This window comes from Aythya ferina, assembly GCF_964211825.1.
Source record: "Aythya ferina genome assembly, chromosome: 33".
In the NCBI taxonomy this organism is placed as follows: domain Eukaryota; kingdom Metazoa; phylum Chordata; class Aves; order Anseriformes; family Anatidae; genus Aythya; species Aythya ferina.
In genome coordinates this window covers 351,979-373,305 of record NC_140330.1, presented here as the reverse complement: position 1 = coordinate 373,305, position 21,327 = coordinate 351,979, and the positions used below count along the sequence as shown (strand labels likewise).

The following is a 21,327-nucleotide window of genomic DNA, read 5'->3' as shown; positions in this document are numbered from 1 at the left end:
GAAAAGCAAAAACAGTTAAAAATTCTTCTGGAATTAGGGATGAGTGAAACACGTGGCATTTTCTTTATCTTTTGATATCCTCCTCTCTTAAATGTATCTGTATCATTATTCTAAATTCTTTCCTTTCAGTAAGACAAAGAGATCGAGAGAGGACTAACTCGGGCCAGCCCCATTCTGTCAGACAGAAAGAGTCACTTGAAAATGCTGGGTCACAAAAATATAGAAGACGTGCCAGGTTGGTGTATGGCTAGTGATAGCTCTTACTTATCTGTAGAGCTGTCAGTCTCCTTACTGCATAATGCTTCAAAGGGTTTTCAGTTTAGTGGTAATTACAGAGTAAGTTTATGATCGGTACTTTGGTAGTCTTAAGGTAGAGAGGAAAGAAATATTTGGAGGGGAGGAGGTGGATACTTTTAAGTTGGTTTCTTTTTTAACTCCAATATTTGTGGGTCGCTGATAAGATGATTATGGAGGTAGTGTCTGAGTTTCTGTAACTGAAATTCTTTGGTTCTGGAACTGAAGCCAGAATCCCCCCTTAAAAATCTTAGTCAGACTATTTAATCTTGAAGGATACAAATGATTTTCCTAAAACCAAAAATAATTTTATTCAATTTAGAGGGAGAGGCTGTATGGAAGTTTTGTTAGATTAAAAAAAAAAAAAAAAGAAAAAGTTATCACTCAAATACTGACTCTAGTTTCTGTTTGGAATCAACTAATGTTTCTATATGAAGTTAACCTTAAACAATAAAAGATCTAAATGAAATGATAAATTGCCTTAGTAATGATAAAGGCTTTTTGGATTCTGTAAGCAGTTAGTGCATAGAGAATGCTGTTGATTGCCAGATATTTTGTTGAGCATTCTTGAAAGCAGACAGTTGTCACGAGGAAAATCATGTCATGGCCTTTGAAATCAGATTCCTAAGGAGTACAATGGACTGGAAAATAGATCTCAGAGTAAATTTTGAGATAGAATTCCCTTAATTTTTGGTGTTACTTAGTATCTGCTCTATTTTCTTTTTAACTTTCTGGTCTATATGCTTGCTTGCAGACAGAGACGTGCAGATGACATCAGTGATTCTACACCCTCTTGCTCATCTCCCTTGCTTAGCACGTGTGATACGGAGGATGGTGGTGAGAGCAGTGAGGATGGCGAGAGCAACCAAGAAGGTTGCTGTCGTTAGAGAATAGGGGAGGGATGAACCTCCTTCCAATGAATATTTAGCCATGTTTAAGTTTATCTGAATGTAACTGTGTAAGTTTATGTCAATTAATTAGGTCTTCTATATATTAATTAATGTCTTCTACATTTGCTTGGCATTATTACGAAAAACAAATCTTCGAGCTGCATCTTAAAGAAAAAGAAGCCCTATAACTTCTCCTTAATTCAAATCAGGACTTTTCGAGTGAAACGTCAGAAACGGGACCTAAAGAGAGTTCAGAGGGATCAAAAGAAAGTTGGAAGAAGTCAGGGAGATGCAATGCAAATAGTGTGGTAAGTCGTAAACTAATCATCATGTCAGTGAGTGTTTCCAGTGATTATGAAAGATCTCAGTGTGCCATCTACAACTACCTTTGTTGATGGTTTTCTCTAAAGCAACTTCAAAAATTGCCCAGAATGTTTCCATTGTGCTGAGGTAATTTCTGATGAAACCTTGATCTAGATTGCTGCTTTCTTTAACATACAAACTCTGTTGTGTTGAATTTCTCTTTAGATTGGATTTGAGAACGTGGGTGGTCTTTCCGAACACATCGCAGCTTTGAAAGAGATGGTGATTTTTCCCTTCCTGTATCCAGAAGTTTTTCAGCGGTTCAATATTCAGCCCCCAAGGTAACTCATTCCAGTGATAAATCTTAAGTCAGCTGTTTTCAGGAGAAAGTTCAATTAAGGTATCAATATGCTTCCATGCTTCAACATTTTTGGCAGCGGTGAACATTTGTTTTAGTAGTAGCAAAAAGTGGTTTCTTAAAAACGGATAGAATCAAGAATATTTGTAGGTTAAAAATATAAGCAATGTCTTAAAATTTTAAGTTTTACCATCTGGTGTTTTTAAAAAGTTGGGTTAGTTGGGTTGGAGTGGTTTTGTTCTCAGTTTTATGTACAAGTCAGCTTGATTAGTTTGTAAGCAAGAAGGGATTATCTAGTGGAAGTCAATTGTAATATGTTGCCTGGAAGCCCAGTTGTTTTTCCTGCCTACTTTTGCTTTCTTTTTTTTTTTTTTTTCCTCTGAGTGCTAAGGCATCGCTTTTCCTTCCGGCTTTAGGCTTCCTCACTTGCCATCAGCAATAGATGGTCTGAGAGACCAAACCCAGTAACTTAATGCTTTTGAAAGGAGCATTAAATGCTTTACTAACAGATTCTGCATATTGTGAAAGCAAGAATATGCAGTTTATTGCTGCAGAAGGAACTGGTGATTCACCATTCAGCCCATTCTCAGATTCTGTGCTGAAGTTTGCCCGTTTGTCTCCGGTTTGCTGTAATCACCCTGTTTGTCAGAAGTTTTGGAAGTGCCCTTCTGGGACAGTATGCTCTCTTTTGAAGGTTTTATACGTTTGAGTTACCCCCTTATTCATTTCTTTAGGTGAAAAAAATGAATTTTCTTGTGAAACGTTGTAAAAACGCAGAACTTCTATCTGTTCTGCCTCTACCCACACTTCAGCTATTACTGCTGTCTTGTACATGATGTGTTTTGGTTAGGAAGGATGAGTTTGTTCTAGAGACGATGGTTGTAGGAGGTACTCATCATGATGTTTTTTTTCCTATCTGGATCATTTTTATTGCAGAGGCTGTCTATTTTATGGCCCCCCAGGAACAGGGAAAACACTAGTTGCTCGTGCACTTGCCAGTGAATATGGTCGAAGTGACAGGAAAATATCATTTTTTATGAGAAATGCTTCGGACTGCATGAGAAAATACATGGGGGAATCAGAATGCCAACTTCGTGTGTTATTTGAACAGGTAAGGTTGAAATGCACAGTGTATTCTGTCAGAGTTGAAACCATTATTTTCTGTGGTCAACGTTTTTAAGTAGAACTTGCTCTTTTTTTTGTATTTTGTTAGTTTTTTTTTTCCCACTGAAATGGAAATGCCAGTGTTTCTGCTGTGAATGTCAGCTGTAAGAACTACTGGAACGATTTGCTTCCTGTCACCCGGATACAGTGGGTTGACACAGACTGTCTTCTGTTAGTCATGCCAGATACTCCAGTAGCTCTATCAGTAGAGGTCCCAGAGGCTAAAATGAAAGATCTAGTTTAGATGACATTCCAACCATGATGTTTTTGTGCATTTTTCCTTTAAATAATGCTGTTTTACTCTGTGTTTTTGTGCTAGGCCTATCAGATGCGACCTTCAATTATTTTCTTTGACGAGATAGATGGTCTCGCTCCTGTGCGCTCCAGTAAACAAGACCACATTCACAGAATCACAGAATCACAGAATTTCTAGGTTGGAAGAGACCTCAAGATCATCGAGTCCAACCTCTGACCTAACGCTAACAGTCCCCACTAAACCATATCCCTAAGCTCTACATCTAAACGTCTTTTAAAGACTTCCAGGGATAGTGACTCCACCACCTCCCTGGGCAGCCTGTTCCAGTGTCTAACAACCCTTTCAGTAAAGAAGTTCTTCCTAACATCTAACCTAAAACTCCCCTGGCGCAACTTAAACCCATTCCCCCTTGTCCTGTCACCAGTCACGTGGGAGAACAGGCCAACCCCCACCTCACTACAGCCTCCTTTAAGGTATCTGTAGAGAGCAATAAGGTCGCCCCTGAGCCTCCTCTTCTCCAGGCTGAACAAGCCCAGCTCCTTCAGCCGCTCCTCGTAGGACTTGTTCTCCAGGCCCCTCACCAGCTTCGTCGCCCTTCTCTGCACCCGCTCAAGTCCCTCGATGTCCTTCTTGTAGCGAGGAGCCCAAAACTGAACACAGTACTCGAGGTGCGGTGTCACCAGAGCCGAGTCCAGGGGGGCCAATAACCTCCCTAGCCCTGCTGGTCACACTGTTTCTGATACAAGCCAGGATGCTGTTGGCCTTCTTGGCCACCTGAGCACACCGCTGGCTCATATTCAGCCGACTATCCACCATCACTCCCAGGTCCTTCTCTGCCAGGCAGCTCTCCAACCATTCCTCTCCCAGCCTGTAGCTCTGCTTGGGGTTATTGCGCCCCAGGTGCAGGACCCGGCACTTGGCCTTGTTGAACTTCATGCAGTTGACCTCAGCCCATCGGTGCAGCCTATCCAGATCCTCCTGCAGAGCTTTCCTACCCTCGAGCAGATCGACACACGCACCTAACTTGGTGTCATCTGCAAACTTACTGAGGGTGCACTCAATGCCCTCATCCAGATCATCGATGAAGATATTAAAGAGGACCGGCCCCAGCACTGAGCCCTGGGGGACGCCACTAGTGACTGGCCTCCAACTGGACTTGACTCCATTTACCACGACTCTTTGGGCCCGGCTATCCAGCCAGTTTCTAACCCAACGAAGCGTGCGCCAGGGCCGTGGCCGTGCGGCGGCTGCCGGCGAGATGGCGGTGGCAGGGGGCGGTGGCGGATCCTCGGCATCCTGCACACCCTCCGCCCGCGGCCTCGAGCGGCCCGACCCGCTGGCGCGCCTCACCTGCCCCGTGTGCCTCGAGGTGTTCGACAGCCCCATGCACGTCCCCTGCGGACACGTGTTTTGCACACCATGCCTGCAGGAGTGCCTCAAGCTCAAAAAGCCAGTCTGTGGTGTCTGCCACAGCACCCTGGCGCCTGGCAGCAGGGCTCTGGACTTGGAAAAGCAGTTCGAAGCGACAGAAACCACTTGTAACGGCTGCAACAAAAAGATGTTTCTCTCAAAGATGCGCAGCCACACAGCTTCTTGTTCAAAGTACCAGAACTATATCATGGAAGGTGTGAAAGCTGTGACTAAAGAACCACTCCACAACACCAGGAACTTCCCCAATCGCTTCACCTTTCCTTGTCCATATTGCAGCAAGAAAAGCTTTGATCAAGAAGGACTAGTTGAGCACTGAAAAACATTGCACAGCATGGATGCAAAACAAGTGGTTTGCCCAATTTGTGCCTCGATGCCGTGGGGAGATCCAAATTACAGGAGTGCTAACTTCATGGAACACCTTCAGAGACGACACTGGTTTTCATACGATACTTTTGTGGTACGTGTTTCTTCATCCTTGGAATACGTGAGCCTGACGACTCTTAAAACCCAGCTTTTTTTATGTAGCCACTACTGTAAAATGTAGTCCTTGCAGATGGTATAATGCGAGAAGTTGAATTACTGCTAAGTCAGAGGAGGAGACAGCTGGTTTTGTGTTGTGTTAACCAATATGGCCCTGGCAGTAAAAGAATTTCTGTACCCTTTGTTCATAGGATTATGATGCTGATGAAGATGATATGATGGCACAGGTTTTGATGCGTTCTTTGCGGGATAGATAAAATAAAAAAGAAGACTAATTGTCAAACCAAGCTTCCATGAGAGGGAAATGGCCAGCATTCTTGCACTTCTCCCTGTCCATGCCAAGATGAACTCAGGCATTCAGAAATATGGAAGACTTTAATCTTAGTTTTGAATCCCCATTTGATCTTTTGGTATCATTCTTGTTTTTTATTAATATGACTATGTTGTTCAACCACGTAAGGCTAATTTTCTTTTTTGTTTCACACAAAGCTTATTTATAGGTCAGTGTGGAGGAGACAGTTCTGTTTTCCTTCACATCTGCCTGTTTTCTGATTGCTTTCTGCCAGTTGTGCTAGTTTGACTAAAGCCAGAAATACTCCAAATTGACTGGCATGAACTAGCTGGTAAACCTCTTCTTCCCCTGATCTTGTTTACATTTCTTAAATGATAGTATGAGAGGTGTCTTTGTGGCTCTTTTCCTTTAGTGAGACCCCTAGGTGCTAACTCACCAGATTAGTTCCTGTTTCAACTGGCCTATGATGCCTGTGATTTCATGATGTTTACCAGTGTGTGAATTCTCACAGGCAGCCTCTCAATTATATGGAAAACATGTCTTCAGTATGTCTTCAAACTGCAACATTCCTTAGCAAAAATGTTTGAAGCTGAGTAAGAAACTAGTTCAAAACACTTTAGTTCTATACCTGATGACGATTTTGTTCCATACTTTGACCATAATTTCTAGCCTGCCTGGAAAACAGAACTTTGGTGTTAGCTAAAATGCATAACTTTCAACTGTTATAGCAAATATTAATCATTTGTTGGCCTTATTAAATTGGTGTTTAAAAAATCGGTTTTCTAGGAATCTTAAGCCTTATGCTTGTAGGGGAATTCAGAAGCTTTTTCAATATCCGTATCTTATGTCAACTAAAAATTTCATATATATATTCCTAGTTGTTCCATCCCTCAAGGCAAGCTGGTAGCAAAACTTATAACCCGTAGCACTTGCACAGCACTGCCTTCTGCATTGCAGATTCTAACAAGTATTTTGAATTCCTGTTTTTACTTAAACGTCGCTAAGGTAGCTGAAGCTGTACTTAGATTGTTTTCCATATACATACAGGATGGAGGTATAGCTTTCAAAGAAAATGTAAAATATAAACAAGTTTGAATTCATAGACAATGGATACTTGATACTCAGTTATACACTTTCATTGTAGAGTTTCATTTTTAGTTTAACACTAATTGCACGGTCAATATGCTGAGATCAAGCAGTCTCAGAGACCCGAACAGAGCTTGGAAATTGGAGTAGTAGTGCTGAGATGTCTGGTCTCATTGAACTTGGCATGCCTGATTGGAGCAGTGGACCTGCATCACCACAGAACTGAGTACTAATCAATTTATTTGACCAATAAACTTCACACTCTGCAGACTGCAGCATAGCCTTACCCCTAAGAAATGAAACGCACCCCAGCTAAAACATCTTGATTAAACTTTGTGTCCAGCAAGTTTGTGGCTTCTAATATATTTAACTTGGTTTTGGTGTGCTTTCCCTAATGTGGTAAGGCTGGTATAGATTCTCACTGAGGTATCTGCTTGGTGACTGCAATCTTAGTCTTAGGGAAAACATACATCAGTGTGGGAAAAGTACTGTGTTATGGGGTTGGTGATTCCTAATGCTTGGTCTGTGAAGAGATTACAATGTGCTAGTGGTTGGGTAGGGATTTCTAGGTTCTGGCTATGACAAAGTTTTGTGATAAAGATTGGCCTGAGTCTAGATTTCTGCAACTGTTCTAAGTGCACTTCCATGCAATTCTGACATTCATAGGTATTACAGTTTTGCACCTACATAAAATCTGCTTGATCTTTGGGGAATGAAAAAAAAAAAAAGGATGATGACCTGTTTAATTTACTGTGAACACGTTAATTTATCCTGAAAACTTGTAACTCAATGCCAAAACAGGTGATTCTAAACGATAGTTGAAACCAATTTACTAAGCCTGATATCAGCAAGTGGTCTGTGTTAACTTACCTATTTTTTATGTCTTAAAATGAGTCTTGTCCTTAAAAAGCTTGTCCATTATGACTACTCATGGAAAAAAGTCATGTGGAATGGAACAAAATTTACTGAACCGGTAAGTAAAACCTATATTTTTCTATTAGTTCCATTGTTTCAACTCTTCTGACGCTTATGGACAGCATAGATAACAGAGGGGAGATTGTGGTAATCGGAGCTACCAACAGACTGGATTCTATAGATCCTGCTTTACGAAGACCAGGACGCTTTGACAGAGAGTTCCTCTTCAAATTGCTAAATACAGAGGTGAGAACTTAAATTCAACATTAGTGCTACCATGGCAAAGTCCAACTTTATAGGGAAAAAAAAAATGACAACTTGAACAAAAGAGTGATATGTGGAGACACTGCCTTGTTCCATGGAGGGCAAATCTGGTACTGGATATATATGGTCAGGATGATACCACCAAGTAGTTAGTTCTATAACCAAACCTTTCATTTCCAAAGTTGTACCTGTTTACTTAATTATTTAGTCCACTTGGGCGCTTTCATCATGAAGTTGTGTTTTTGGTCTCAATCCTTCACTTATGAATGAATAGGGGACGTGTTTGCATTTGATTGTGCCCCGGATCAGTGATAGTAGTTTGAGTCATAATTTTGTCTTTTTTTTTCTTACTAGGAAATTAAGAAAGAAATCTCAGCCTTCTGGTCCGACACGTAGTCTTCAACATACTTTTTACTCTCCAGAGGCTTTTGTTGCACACTGTTCTGTTATTTGTAAGCAATTTAGTAAATAGTATCTCATATAGGTATATAAAATTTAATATATACGTATTTTAAGATATTTTAAATAAATTTGTTTATTTGACCTTTCTTAAATATATTTAAGTACTTTTATTTGATATTTTTGTTCTATATATGTAGCTCTCTTTTTATTATCCTATATATATATAGGATAATAGAGAAGTGAGAAACAAAGGAAAGAAACCAAAAGCACCTTCCCCCCCCATCCACCCTCTTCCACCTCCTCCCCCCGAGCGGGGGGGGGTCCCATTGGACCGCGCGGCCCGCCCCTCGCCGGGGCCCCCGCGATCCAATTCGTGGAGGAGCCTCCTGCGGTCCCGCCCCTTCGGCCCTTCTGTGGTCACGCCTCTCCGCTGTCAATCACAGCCGGACCCGATTCTGAGTGGGCAGCGGCGCGGGGCGCATTGTGGGGGCCGGAGCAGAGCGGTCGCCATGGAGACGGGGCCTGGTCCCGCTCTGCGAGCCTGACCCCCGGCCCCTGACCTCTTCTTGACCTTTACCAGTGACCCCGGCCCCAAATGAGACCCCCCAAGGCGTCCCCATTGACTCCCCAGTCAGTAGGATTGTAAAGTACGAATGTTTATTCAGCGCAGGGCAGAGCGGGGGATAGTCCCACCAAAGACGTGCGCACCCGACGTGGCAACTTGCCTTGCTTATCTGCAGCAAAGAGTTACGTAGGCCTGAAGTTTCACAACGCGCCCGTACCTATTCATAGCCTGTCCCCGCTTCGTCTTAAAATGAGTCCCAAGCAGTCATTGCTGGAAACTCCTCCCATCTGCGCTTGCGCAGTGTGTCTTGGTGGTGGTCGTCGGGGGTCGTGGGGATGAAGGTTGGTGACTCTTCCTCGTCACTGCTCCTTGACCTCTTGTCTCTGCGCAGACTCAGTTGCTCCTTGGCTCTTGTCCATCCGCAGGACCAGTTTCTGCCAGTTTCTTAAGACAGGCTCCCAGTCTTCGTGGGAGACTGACCTTGGGAAGGGGCCCACGGCTTCTCGCTTTAGGTAATTTGCACGGGACAGGGCAGGAGCACGAGGCTGCGGAGCAGTCCCCGAGCATAGCCCGCGTCTTCACACAGCGCCGAGCCATTTCTGTGAGATTGCCTCTTCTCTACCCTCAGCCCGCAGGATGGGGGAGAGACGACCACCCAGTAGCCCCATGCTGGCCTGGGTGGAGGCCGAGGCTCGTCAGGAGAACACAGCTCCCACTGAACACCATGAGCATGTCATGGAGCTGCTGTTGAACGGTGAGCGAGGGCCCCCGTCAGGGGGAGCAGGGCTGGGGCTAGGGAGCGGGGGGGCCAGCAAGAGCACCCTGCTCAGCGTCAGGACCAGCATGGCAGCCCAGCCCCCGGACACCCCCAGGGAGGTTGTGCCAGGGGAGCAAGCACGGGGCTGGAGGGAGGCCAGAGCTCCTTCCTCTCCTCCCTCCTGCCTTTGGCCACCCTCTACAACCCTCCTTCTTCTCCTGCCTTCTTAGAAGCTGACAGCTTATGTAATACACAATAAATGTTTGTTCATTGTCTTTTGTATTATAAAAACAAGGAGTTCCGTTTGAGGAGCGGGAGTTGCGAAAGCTCCCTGCTGAAGTAAGGAGCTGTATAATACTTGGCTAGACACTATGAAAATTCTTTTGCTTAATGTAACAAAAAAGAGAAGGCCCTCCCCTTCTCTCCTTCTGCATCTCAGCTGCCTCTTTTGTTCAAAGACACTGTTGCAAAGCTCATGTAACCATCTCCTGATAAGTTGCTAAACTAGTGTATCAACATCCTGCCTTCCTGTCTCACGCTGGCCCAACATGACCAAAAAAAACAAAAAACAAGTTGAACCACAACGCCGAGGAAGACTATGGCCTTCATCTTCACAACCACCAGAGGGACAGAGACGACCCCCTAGCAACAGTGCGCACAGTCGCAGAATATACCAGATGTGCTGCGTAATCCCGGAATTACCAAAATATAAAAAGGGACCCTGGCGGGGGTGAGGTGCGCGCCGTTGGCAGAGCCGAGACTCCCCGGCCGCCCAGCGCTGTTTTGCTTGCTGTTGCTTACTCAATAAATTCCTTTCTATTATTAATGCAATGCTCTCTGAAAATTAATTAAGGGGGCAGGCAATTTCTACAACCCTCCTTCTTCTCCTGCCTTCTTAGAAGCTGACAGCTTAGCTGTCTACCAGGAAGAAGCGAAGAGCTTGTACAGCATTCTGTCCTTCGTCCTCAGCACACAACGGGTAGGTGTGGCCTTGCCATGGTGGCTGTGCCTGTGTCTCCTGAGGGTCGCGCAGCTCTGCTGCCAGAATGCTGGCGGGCTGCTGGCGAGGCAGAGCTGCCGCCCTCCAGGAGCCCCGCACAGCCCTGAGCCCCTCGAGGCTTTGGTCCTGCTGCCGGCCATGGGTCTCCCCTCTCACACTCCCCGTTGGTCTCTCTGCCACCCGGCTGCCAGGATAAAGACCTGAAGATGAAGTTCCTAAGGAGCATCATCAGCGTGTGCAGAACCGCCAGAAACTGCGGCCTGTGGTGCGGCCTCGATGCCTTCTGCAAGAAATACCAGCTGGCAGAGCATATTAAGGTGAGGGGACACCCCCTGGTGGCTCTGGGAGGGGTGCAAGGGCAGGCTGTGGGGACGGGACTCTCGAGGGCTTTGGCGGGGGCAAGCGCTGCATGGACACTCAGCTGCCGCTGACGGCCTTGGGGCCATTGAGAAGCCCCGTCAGCAGCAGGGAGGTGGCAGGGCAGCCCTCTGGGTGCCACAGCTGGCTGGGGGCACTGGGGCTCCACCGGCCCTTCTGACCTGGACCAGCTCTGCTGGCGCTGCCAAGCTGTGCCGCCCGATGCCCGGTGCCATCCCGGTTGTGGTCTGCAGGTGCTGCTGGAAGACGAGCCCTTGGACGTTCTGAACACAGCGGTACAGCAGCAAGCCATGCTTGCACTTCGCCACTTGAGGTACGTGCCCAGCCCCTGCTCTGGCCCTGGGCCTGGCTTCCAGGCTTCCCCTGTCTAGGCAGCAGCCTGGCAGTGCCGGCCGCGGGGCCGCTGCTCGCCAAGCCTCGGGGCTTCTGGAAGGTGGAAGGCAGCCCCCATGGCAGGGACCGAGGCCCCGCAGTGCTGCGTCCTCCTCCCTGAGGCCCTGCTCCGTGACAATGAGGCCCCTTGCTTTCTTTGCAGCTATGTCAAGTCAGTGCTGGAGGGCAAGAAGAAGAGCATCCTGCTCGTGTGCTTCAATAGCATCTTCTTGCTTCCTTCACACGAGCATTTGGAGGGCCCGAGCCGTATCAGCTACTTGGAGGTATGCTCTGGGAGAGCTCTTGGAACACCCATCCCTCTGGGTTGGTCCCTGGCTGCTCTGTGCTGAGATCTGTGCAGATCCTGGCAGAGGGAGAGGGACTGGAGATCCACTGCCATCCCTTTGTTGTCCTTGCAGACCCTGGATGCCATGGACCACATGCTGGAGCTATTCATCAGGAATTCTCCCGTCTCCGGCTTCTGTGAGCTGCAGGACATCTTGCAGGTCTGCCACTTGCCAAGAGCGGGGTTCCCAGGGGCGCTTCCTCACCCGGAGGGAATTCAGCATCCACTCCGGAACGGACAGGCCCTACTTCAGTGCCACGCACAGGCAGCACAGGGCAGGAAGGGTGCCCGCCTCCCTTGGGGGAACCGGGGGCTGCCCACTGAGGTCTTCTGGCAGCCCCGTATCCCACGGGGCCACTGCTCGCCAAGCCTCGGGGCTTCTGGAAGGTGGAAGGCAGTCCCCATGGCAGGGACCGAGGCCCCGCAGTGCTGCATCCTCCTCCCTGAGCCCCGCACAGCCCTGAGCCCCTCGAGGCTTTGGTCCTGCTGCTGGCCATGGGTCTCCCCTCTCACACTCCTGGGGCAGTTGGTGGGATGGCTCCTCCTTTGCCACACTTGCGAGAATAGGCAGCTACGATGGGAGGCTTTGGATGCTCTTCATTACCTCTTCCGATTCATCCAGAAAAACAGTAAGAGAAGCTGTGTTGGGCTGCCCTCCCCTCCAGCCGAGAGGCTCCCCCCTAAAAAAACGGGACTGGCTGGATACCCCTGGTGGGGTGGGGGGTAAAAGGAAAGGGTAAAAAGGGGGGGAGGAGGAAAGGAGGAAATAGGGTACAAGTGGTAGGGTAAAAAGAGGGGGTATGAGGGGAAGGGCAGACGGATGGGGGCAAAAAGGGGGAGGGGGGCAAGAGGGGGCTGGTTTAAGGGGGGGGGAAGGGGATACCGGGCGCCAGGGGCAGGGGGCGGGGCCGCGCGGCCGCCATTTTGTGGCGTCTTCAGAAATGGCCCGGCTCCATTTCCGCCAACCGGACAGGAACCGGGGGGACGACCGGGAAAAGGAGAGGATGAGGGGTAGCACCAGACACCCCCCCCCCGCCGTCATGTCCCTCCCCCTCCCCACCCCACCCAGGCCTCTCCCTCCCCCCTCGGCCGCCCCCACCTCCCGGCGCCTCACAGCTGCGCCCGCCAATCAGCGGGCTCCCTCCGCTGAACGACGCGCAGCTCGGCCAATAGGCTGCGGCGCCCCCTCACGGGAGGCGGGCCCAACATCTCCCTGCCGCGAAGCGGCCGCTGAAGCCGCCGCCAAACGCCCGAGCCCGGCCGGGGAGGCGGCGGGACGGCCGGGGAGGCGCCGCGGGCCGGGGCCGGCCCCGCACTTACCGCCGTAGCCCTGCTCCATGGCGGCCGCCCTCCGCCCGCGGCACCGCTCCGCCGCCCATTGGGCCCCGCCGGCCCCTTCGGCCCGCCCACGAAGCGCTGCTATTGGCCGCCATCCGCGTCGGCCGCTATTGGCTGAGCTCGCCCCGAGGCGCGGCCCGGACGCCGATCCCATTGGACCGCGCGGCCCGCCCCTCGCCGGGGCCCCCGCGATCCGATTCGTGGAGGAGCCTCCTGCGGTCCCGCCCCTTCGGCCCTTCTGTGGTCACGCCTCTCCGCTGTCAATCACAGCCGGACCCGATTCTGAGTGGGCAGCGGCGCGGGGCGCATTGTGGGGGCCGGAGCAGAGCGGTCGCCATGGAGACGGGGCCTGGTCCCGCTCTGCGAGCCTGACCCCCGGCCCCTGACCTCTTCTTGACCTTTACCAGTGACCCCGGCCCCAAATGAGACCCCCCAAGGCGTCCCCATTGACTCCCCAGTCAGTAGGATTGTAAAGTACGAATGTTTATTCAGCGCAGGGCAGAGCGGGGGATAGTCCCACCAAAGACGTGCGCACCCGACGTGGCAACTTGCCTTGCTTATCTGCAGCAAAGAGTTACGTAGGCCTGAAGTTTCACAACGCGCCCGTACCTATTCATAGCCTGTCCCCGCTTCGTCTTAAAATGAGTCCCAAGCAGTCATTGCTGGAAACTCCTCCCATCTGCGCTTGCGCAGTGTGTCTTGGTGGTGGTCGTCGGGGGTCGTGGGGATGAAGGTTGGTGACTCTTCCTCGTCACTGCTCCTTGACCTCTTGTCTCTGCGCAGACTCAGTTGCTCCTTGGCTCTTGTCCATCCGCAGGACCAGTTTCTGCCAGTTTCTTAAGACAGGCTCCCAGTCTTCGTGGGAGACTGACCTTGGGAAGGGGCCCACGGCTTCTCGCTTTAGGTAATTTGCACGGGACAGGGCAGGAGTGATTCAAAGATCGAAGCCGAAATTCCTTTAAGTGGTATATTCTTTATTGCAGCGCTGGATGCACGGGGGATCTCTCCACCTATCGTGCATACTCAAAGCAGAAAGCAGTCTTGAATTTATACAATCAATCTATCAATATTCTACAAGCACCTATACATATGCATTACCTATCCCCGCCTTCCCTCGCTTCTCATGCCAATTAGTCTTTTGGCACCTTGCGCCTGCGCAGAGCCTTCCAAGAATTGTGGGCAGGGGTCTTTGGGACGTGGGCAGGGGTCTTTGGGAGGAAGACCCCGAGTCTTCCTCACAGTGTACTTTTCACCTTTGGTCAGGAATCTGCTGAATTGGCATGTTTCTTAATTGCAAGAGCTGGTTGTTGCTAATTCTCCCATTTGTTGTATCTTTATAATGAATTCCAATGTCCAGTTTCGAGATTTATAGTCCTTACAATATGGGATGTACAAGCGGTTGTTAAAGCCATTGCGGATAAAGGGCTTCATTCTGCAATGATCTCCACCCTCATAGATGGTGTTTTCGGGGGAGACAATATGCTCCTGTTTGATATAAAACAAACTTGTCGACTGATCTTTGACGGGGGGGGGGATGATCATTTTTAAACAAGAATGGGAGGACAACTGTATGCTAGCCTGCAGTGGCTAATGGGTATGGACCCAACAGTGATCACCCCCCAGGCGCAAGCCCAGGGCCTGTGGGCCCATGGCAACGCTCCAACTTCCAGTGGAAAATGCTGCCTCAAGGAAAGATCAACTCGCTTACTGTTTGCCAGATCACAGTGGCTTGGGTGCTGGCACCAGTTCGGCGCATTGACCCGACCGCGACTCAGAATAAAACTAATGAAAACTGAGTTTCTGTTCACAGGAACGGGTCATCGGACACCCCCGTAATCTGTATACCCCGGTGACAAGAGAAGACAATAAGTCAGCAAGCGTCCTGTCTAAGCCTGAGAGTTCCACACTGGCAGAATCCAGACAACAGTGAAGCGACCTCCGTGGGTGGGGGGCTGCGATGCCGTTGTGTGATCTTATCTTTGGACCTTGTATACTAAATAAGCTTGTGTTGTTTGTTAAAAGCTGGTTAGAGAAAGTTTACATTATGTTGGTAGAACACCAACAACTACTTTAAGAGTGTATTTACTCAGGGTTACCAGTTACCTCCTAGTTTTCTCCTGGTTATGGTGCCTTATGTTTTTTATTTAAGTTATGATGTCTACGTCTTAAGATTGTTATATTTTAGCTAATTTGGTTGTGCATAGGGAGGGGGGAAATGTGGGTAGTTAGGGTCTGGTGGCCGGAAGATGTTGCGCTGTACAGAAAGGTGGAGCCCGTCCCTTGATGGACAGTAGCGTGTGGGCTGTGATGTAAGCAAGCGGAAGAGGCGCTATGGGCCTCGGGTATATAACCCCATGTGACTCGACAATAAACGCCATTTGCCATCCAGCACGTTGGTGTCTGTGAGCCGATGGACCGAGCGGCCTGGGGTTGGTCGCCGTGCCGTTCCTGAACCCGGTCGCCACTGCCCCCTGAAGGCAACACATAAGTTAGTGATACTACTGAAAGAGTTGTGGTTCAGATGTAGATCTGATTTCTCCTAAGCACGCTGAATTCACAGCTGTTGATCCTCCAGAGGAGGCTTTGCAATTGAACACGTGGAGAATAGGTAAATTTCCCGCTGTTGTTTTCCTCTTCTCTTGTTTTTTTTTTTTTTTTTTTTTTTTTTTTTTTTTTTTTCCTAGTAGCATAGGCTTAAGACTCTGAAGAAACGGGCTGCTTTTTTTCATTTCCAGCACTGGCTGTTCCTCCTCAGTCCCGCCTTGTATTTTTTCAGTCATAGGGTATGTGAATGTAAATTCTTGGGAGAGAGGTAGAAAACTCTGTTTCAACTGGTGTTTTTTTCAGCTCTGTGGGGAGGACAAATAGGGTGGTTTTGAATATTCTGGCTCTTATTCAGAGCAGCATGTGGAGGGAGAGAGATGCGTTTGCTTTTTTAGTGCAATGGCTTCAGAAGCAAGAGGGGAAAAAACACTTTCTCTGGGAGCTGGAGAAGGTGTCCTAATCACCGGAGAGGTTTCTAAATGGCATATCTTTGCGAGTGTTCTGTAGTCCGGAGGTTTTTGTTTGTTTGACTTTGGAAGGTTTTCCTCTTAATATTCACGTCCTTCAGCAGAAGTGAGAAATGTGATCTTATTTTGTGCAGTGTCGCGGACCCTCCGAAATCTGCTGGGAATGATGAATACCTCGCACAGTACCAATGTGATGACGGTGGAGAGAAGGAGAAACCAAGACGATCAAAAGAACGTGACCTCATTTCAAAAGAAAACATTTTGTCCGGCAAAGAGTCTTGTGAGCCTGGTGAGAAATTGCGGCAAACTTCCTCTCTCAAGTCTGACACTGAATGTAGCTCTAAAAACCTTTCCTCCTCAGCTATTACAGAGAGATGCCAAGATACAAAGGACGAGACTAAAAACACTGACAAAGGGCGTTACCAAAGCAAGAGGGAACGTGCTCCTACTGAAGAGAAGGAGAGTCAAAAAGCAGGTCCTTCCAGCAAGAGGAGGTGCTCTCAGAGCATGGAAGTTGTTGAGCAAAAGCGTCACAAGCAGGAGTACTGGGAGGGAAGCAGGTGCAGAGCTTTCCCTGCTGAAAGAAACAGCCCTGAGAATGGCAGACGAGCAGTCAAATATTGAAAGTACAGATCTGGCAGTGGAGGAAGATCAGAACAAGGTAGCAATAGATATTACCGATCCAAAGGGGAAAGAAGTTGGAGCAGAGAAAGATACTATCGAGATGAAGCACGGAGATGGGAAAGATGTAGCTATTAGAACGATTACTATTCACCTCATGCGACAGGAGATAGTAGAGAGAGAAAATTCTCTCACGGCGATGCAGCCCTTGACAAATCGACTGCAACTTAACTACAGCAGGTCACATAAGCGTTATCATTACAAAAGCGGATGGCCTCACGGTTCCCTCTTGAGAGAGGAAGATGTACGTCGCTTTAGCACACCCCGAGCAGACTTGCATCGTTGCTCAGTACTTCAGCAACATTCCGGAAGACATTCTCGTGAAAGACATGCGCTTCCACCTGTGTCAGCTCATTTGGAGAACTGTCGCCAGAAAAATGAAACAGAAGGAAACAGAAAAAGAAAATATACCCGTGCAGAAGGTAGTGAAAGTGAAATAGAAAGGAAAGACAGAAAGATAGAAAAGGAGCTTTTAGTTGGTGAAAAAAATGCAAAAATATCACAAGTTCTAGAAGAAAAAGAAGTCTAAAGATAAACATGGAGAGAAGGATTCCAAGTAAGCAAGGATTCCAGCATACTCCGCATTTTTTATCCTAATTCTTTTCTGGGTGCTTCTCATGTCTTCCTTTTTTTTTTTTTTTTTCTCCTTTTTTTTCTTCTCTTTTTTTTTCTTTTCTTTTCTTTCTTTTTTTTTTTTTTTTTTTTTTTCTGGTAGTTTCTAAGTTATTTAGATAGCATCAGCTGACTGGGGATCATGTTGTTAGGTTGATCAGTGAAGACATGAAAGCTATTGTTGAATTGTGTCAGAGCTTTGGACCACATAATTCGAATCACATCCGTACACCATTCTGGATTAGGTTAAAAGTTTTTTTCTGCTTGCACCTATTCCAGAGCTAGCCATTGTTAATGATCTGTGTACAAACCAGGACCTATGGTCCTTCAATCTGAGGGCTTAAGTTTGCTGCATCTAAAGTAAGTTGCGTGTGCACATAGCACCACAAAATAGCTGACATGCTGCAAATCATCACCTGTGGTAAAATAAATCAAGTTTCATATAGGCAACAAGTGCCACATCTTTTTTTTCTCTTTTTAACTTGCATGTTTCTTTCAGACTTCACGATTTGTGTTTCTGTGCGCTCCACTTTGACAATGCCAATCGCAAGCGTAAAAGAAGAAGAAAAAGGAGAAGAAGAAAAAGGAGAAACACCAGGAAAGCGAAAGGCTCCTTGGAACACTTAGATCATTGTTTCCAGAAGATAATGTGGGAGAAGAAGGAAGAATCCCATCCTCCAGATGGCTCTTCATGTGAGCAATGCAGAAGCGAGGGCAGTAAACAACCTTACAAGGAAAGGAAGCCTTCCAGCGCAGGCGAAAGCAAGAAATACAGCTCCATGGCATCCAACGAGTATATTAAAGGTAAGCGGCCGCAGTGTGTTTGAGGAATTCCTTTTATATTAATGTAGAGATTATTTCAAACAGTCTTGAAGTGCTTGATGACTTAACAGTCTGCAGATTTATTACCAAATCAAAAAAAGCCGACTTGGTAGACTATTTTTTTCCCAGTTTTGAATGACCACTAGGAAGAAGGTTGTTCCGGCATCAAACAGGATCTTGGCTTCACCCGGACAAGCACTATCACCCATTTTCATGGCACTTTTTAAAAGATCAGTAGAGAATATTTTACAAGTTGTGCAGAAGATCTTCCCATATGCACAGCTTGCGCTAAAGGAGGACCGACAGCAAGATATAACCACAGCATCCACTTCTTTATAATTCCTCTAAAGCAAAAACTTGTGGTTTGTGCAATCAACTTAAACCTTTCAGACATAATGATGGTAGAATTTTATTTTTTGCATGTGCATGTCTTTCTTTTGGGCATGTCTGGAATATAACGCATAGGTTTTATTGTGGATTCGAAACTGAAATGCCAAATGGAAGCTCTGAATGACTCAATACACAGTAAAGGACGATGCGTTCTCTACTGAAGCATCCTGCTTCTGATGGCAGCTAAGATAATTAGCATTTGTAGAGGTTGACTTGAGGTTTGAAGTATAAGGCACCTATTTTTCTTTCAAAAATCAAAACTCAGATCTTTGGAGGGGAAGCATTTCTAGGTCAATGTTTCTAATTCCTTTCTGAAGAATGTCAGGACCAGGATACAAGTATAACTGGTCTAAGCTAAATATTGTTTTAGCTATCATCATTTTTAACCAGTCTCCTAATTTAAATGTTTGTGGATCATACTATACATGTGCACGTGAGATCAATTAGCATTGATACTTACTAGACGAATGGAATTCTGTGACCATCACATCCTTTATCACCGTGCTTTCATTGTGGGAACCTCCTCCAGAAAGAAATGTTCTTGGTTTTTTTTTTTTTTTTTTTTTTTTTTTAGTTATTTAGCAACTGCAGAAATTGTTCGTAATCTCCTTTATTCCAAGGGGGAGAAAAAAATCACCAAGAGTAGCATACCTTATCACATCAGTGATACCACATCAGTGGGACTTAGTACAGCTTTGTAGGGCCTTGTGCCATCTCCTTAAATCTGTGGTGGGATGAACTCTAGGAAATAGCTTTCAGTGTGTGCTCTCAAATGAAGAAAGGGTTTTGGCACTTATTTAGAAGCTGTATTAATGTAAGAGAAAGAGACAAAGGCTATTCAGGAAAGTTAACAAACCTCTTTTGCCTTTCAGAGCATTTCAATCGTATTTTACAAGATGATATGTTCGACAGTGATGACGATGCATCCTTGGTTTCTGGAGATGAATTAAAAGATGGAATGCCTGACGGACCAGAGAAAAAACGCCTCTGTTTCAACAGGTAAAGAAAGATAGATCCCTGTTACGTTTAAATTCTCAGGTCTGCTGAGTCTTTTAAACAGTTCCAGCTGTTAAAAGTGCGAGGGGTGGTAGACGAAGGGGTAACATCAAGTTTGTGTGTTGAAGAGGTGCTTGGTATTCACAAGAAGAAAGGGTGAAGGGACTAAAGTTGTAATGAAGTTGCTCTGAATGACTAAATTGAAAAGCCCAGGCTTCTCTTCCTAAGCCAAAGTGATCCGTAGACTACCAGAACACGTTGACTTAATCCATGGCATTCTTTGAAAGACTCAAGACCACATAAATGTCCTGTCTGTCCTTTTAGCTAAAAATACGCCAACTTTATGGGTTTGTGTTGCCACCTTTTGCCCTTCTGTTTTCCAGGATTGTTAAACCAGTAGTGAATTATGTAGCAGAAAGAAAACTGAGAAATGGCTTGTTAAAACACCTTGAGAAAAATTTGAACGGTGTCTTTATTTGTTAAGCCACCAAGTTGTGTTAATCTTTTGGTATTTTAGTATGGAAGTCATGCAAGCCCACAGTTGGAAAGTTAGATCATGTTGTTGCAGCTGGATCAGTTATTTTTCTCAGTTTCTGTTGCTGTGCTGTCCAGAAGATTTTCTGTGCTTCAGAGCAAGGCTAAGTCTCTAGCATCTTTGATTTAAGCCAGCAAAGGTACAGCCTGATTGTAGTGGGGAAACAAATGCTCCTAGCAAATTTATTTCCTAGTAGTAAAGCAAGATTGCAGGGATATTAATTTGCAGTCTTGGTTTAGTAAAGAATAGGAAACGCAAGGGAAGGAGAGGAAACATTTGGGATGACTGAATAACTTAACTGGAAATCTTACATGTATTTAATATACCACTGCCATTTGGATTATTTGGGGAGGGAAAAGAAAGTCTATAGGAAAAATACTTGGAACGTCTGTGTGTCTGTCTATTCAGCGCCTCATTTATAAACTTGTTTTCTTAACTCTTGTTCTAGGAGTGCTTTCTGCGAACCAACATCATGCCGGCCCCGTCCGCTAATAGTAGGAAAAGAAGGGTACGACCAGGTTTCTTACGTGGCACCCGCGGTGTTGCACGCTTTGGAGAAGTTTCCCGTTCACACCCTGGACCTTTCTGTTCTGCTTACAAATGTTGCACTGCCAGAAGAAATCTGCGGACACGTACCTTTTTATTCTCATCGGATTCACTGACTGTATGTAAAGGATCAATCGAGTTGCAAGTAAGGTGAGCAAAATTCATTGGTAATGGAGGTGGCCTTGTTTTAATGTGCTGGGATGTTTGCTTCTGTCTGAAAATCCCCTTTTCTTTTAGACAAAACCACAGACAATCTGGATGTTGTACATGTCCACATTTTCCATACTCAATTTCACAGTGAGGATGTTGCTAGCAGCTCAGAAAGCTGGGCGGTGTTGCTAATAAGCATCTCTTTGTGGAAAGAAATGCTGCTCATGTCACTGGGATCCAGAAAGTAGTTCTCATTGCCTCCTAAGACTGTGTGCTCCCAGTAGATGGCTCTGTACCAGACTGCATGTCGGCTACTTTTTGTAGCCTTCTTTTAAATTATATTAGTAAGGCAACCAAGGTTTGGGGCTTCTGTTTATTTTGTTTTCACACGGACATACACAACTTGTGCTGTTGCAGTATGTGCAATAAAAGCATTAACATTCACAAAACACTTCATTTGCACGCTGATGTGGTTTTAACTAGAAAAAATGAACAGATTTGGTGTTTTTACGTTTAGGCAGGAAATCCATTTTCTTGTTTGGCATCACTACCTCAAAATATTTTTACCTTTAGTGGAAACGTTTGAGAGCCATACAAGTAAGGACAGACATGTTACATGACTGAATACTGATGTGTCCCATAAGAGGGACATTTCCTTTCTTTGTTATGCGATGATTGTGGCTGTGGCCATAC

General features: G+C 46.5%; 1 protein-coding gene, 2 long non-coding RNA genes and 1 pseudogene across 4 annotated transcripts; 3 read left to right on the top strand and 1 right to left on the bottom strand.

Moving 5' to 3' along the window:
- Positions 1-1,125: 1,125 nt before the first annotated feature.
- Positions 1,126-9,085, top strand: LOC311425771 (ATPase family AAA domain-containing protein 2-like; the record flags this gene model as incomplete). The annotated part of the gene is made up of 5 exons (XM_084501772.1): positions 1,126-1,131; positions 1,713-1,828; positions 2,782-2,956; positions 3,329-3,417; positions 7,556-9,085. 5 exons carry the CDS (start codon positions 1,126-1,128, stop codon positions 7,725-7,727), a joined length of 558 nt encoding a protein of 185 aa, XP_084357898.1. The 3' UTR covers positions 7,728-9,085.
- Positions 4,155-5,630, top strand: LOC311425787 (E3 ubiquitin-protein ligase RNF114-like; annotated as a pseudogene). Its single transcript, XR_014698860.1, has 2 exons — positions 4,155-5,153; positions 5,368-5,630. The product of XR_014698860.1 is annotated as an E3 ubiquitin-protein ligase RNF114-like (transcript).
- Positions 9,086-11,881: 2,796 nt separating the features above from the next.
- Positions 11,882-12,931, bottom strand: LOC311425692. The gene is made up of 2 exons (XR_014686394.1): positions 12,874-12,931; positions 11,882-12,233 (listed from the first exon to the last, which is right to left on the bottom strand). It is a non-coding gene; the product is annotated as an uncharacterized lncRNA (long non-coding RNA).
- A 3,793-nt stretch (positions 12,932-16,724) lies between these two features.
- LOC311425699 lies at positions 16,725-19,331 on the top strand. The gene is made up of 3 exons (XR_014686400.1): positions 16,725-17,139; positions 17,695-17,999; positions 19,280-19,331. It is a non-coding gene; the product is annotated as an uncharacterized lncRNA (long non-coding RNA).
- The last annotated feature ends 1,996 nt before the right edge of the window (positions 19,332-21,327 follow it).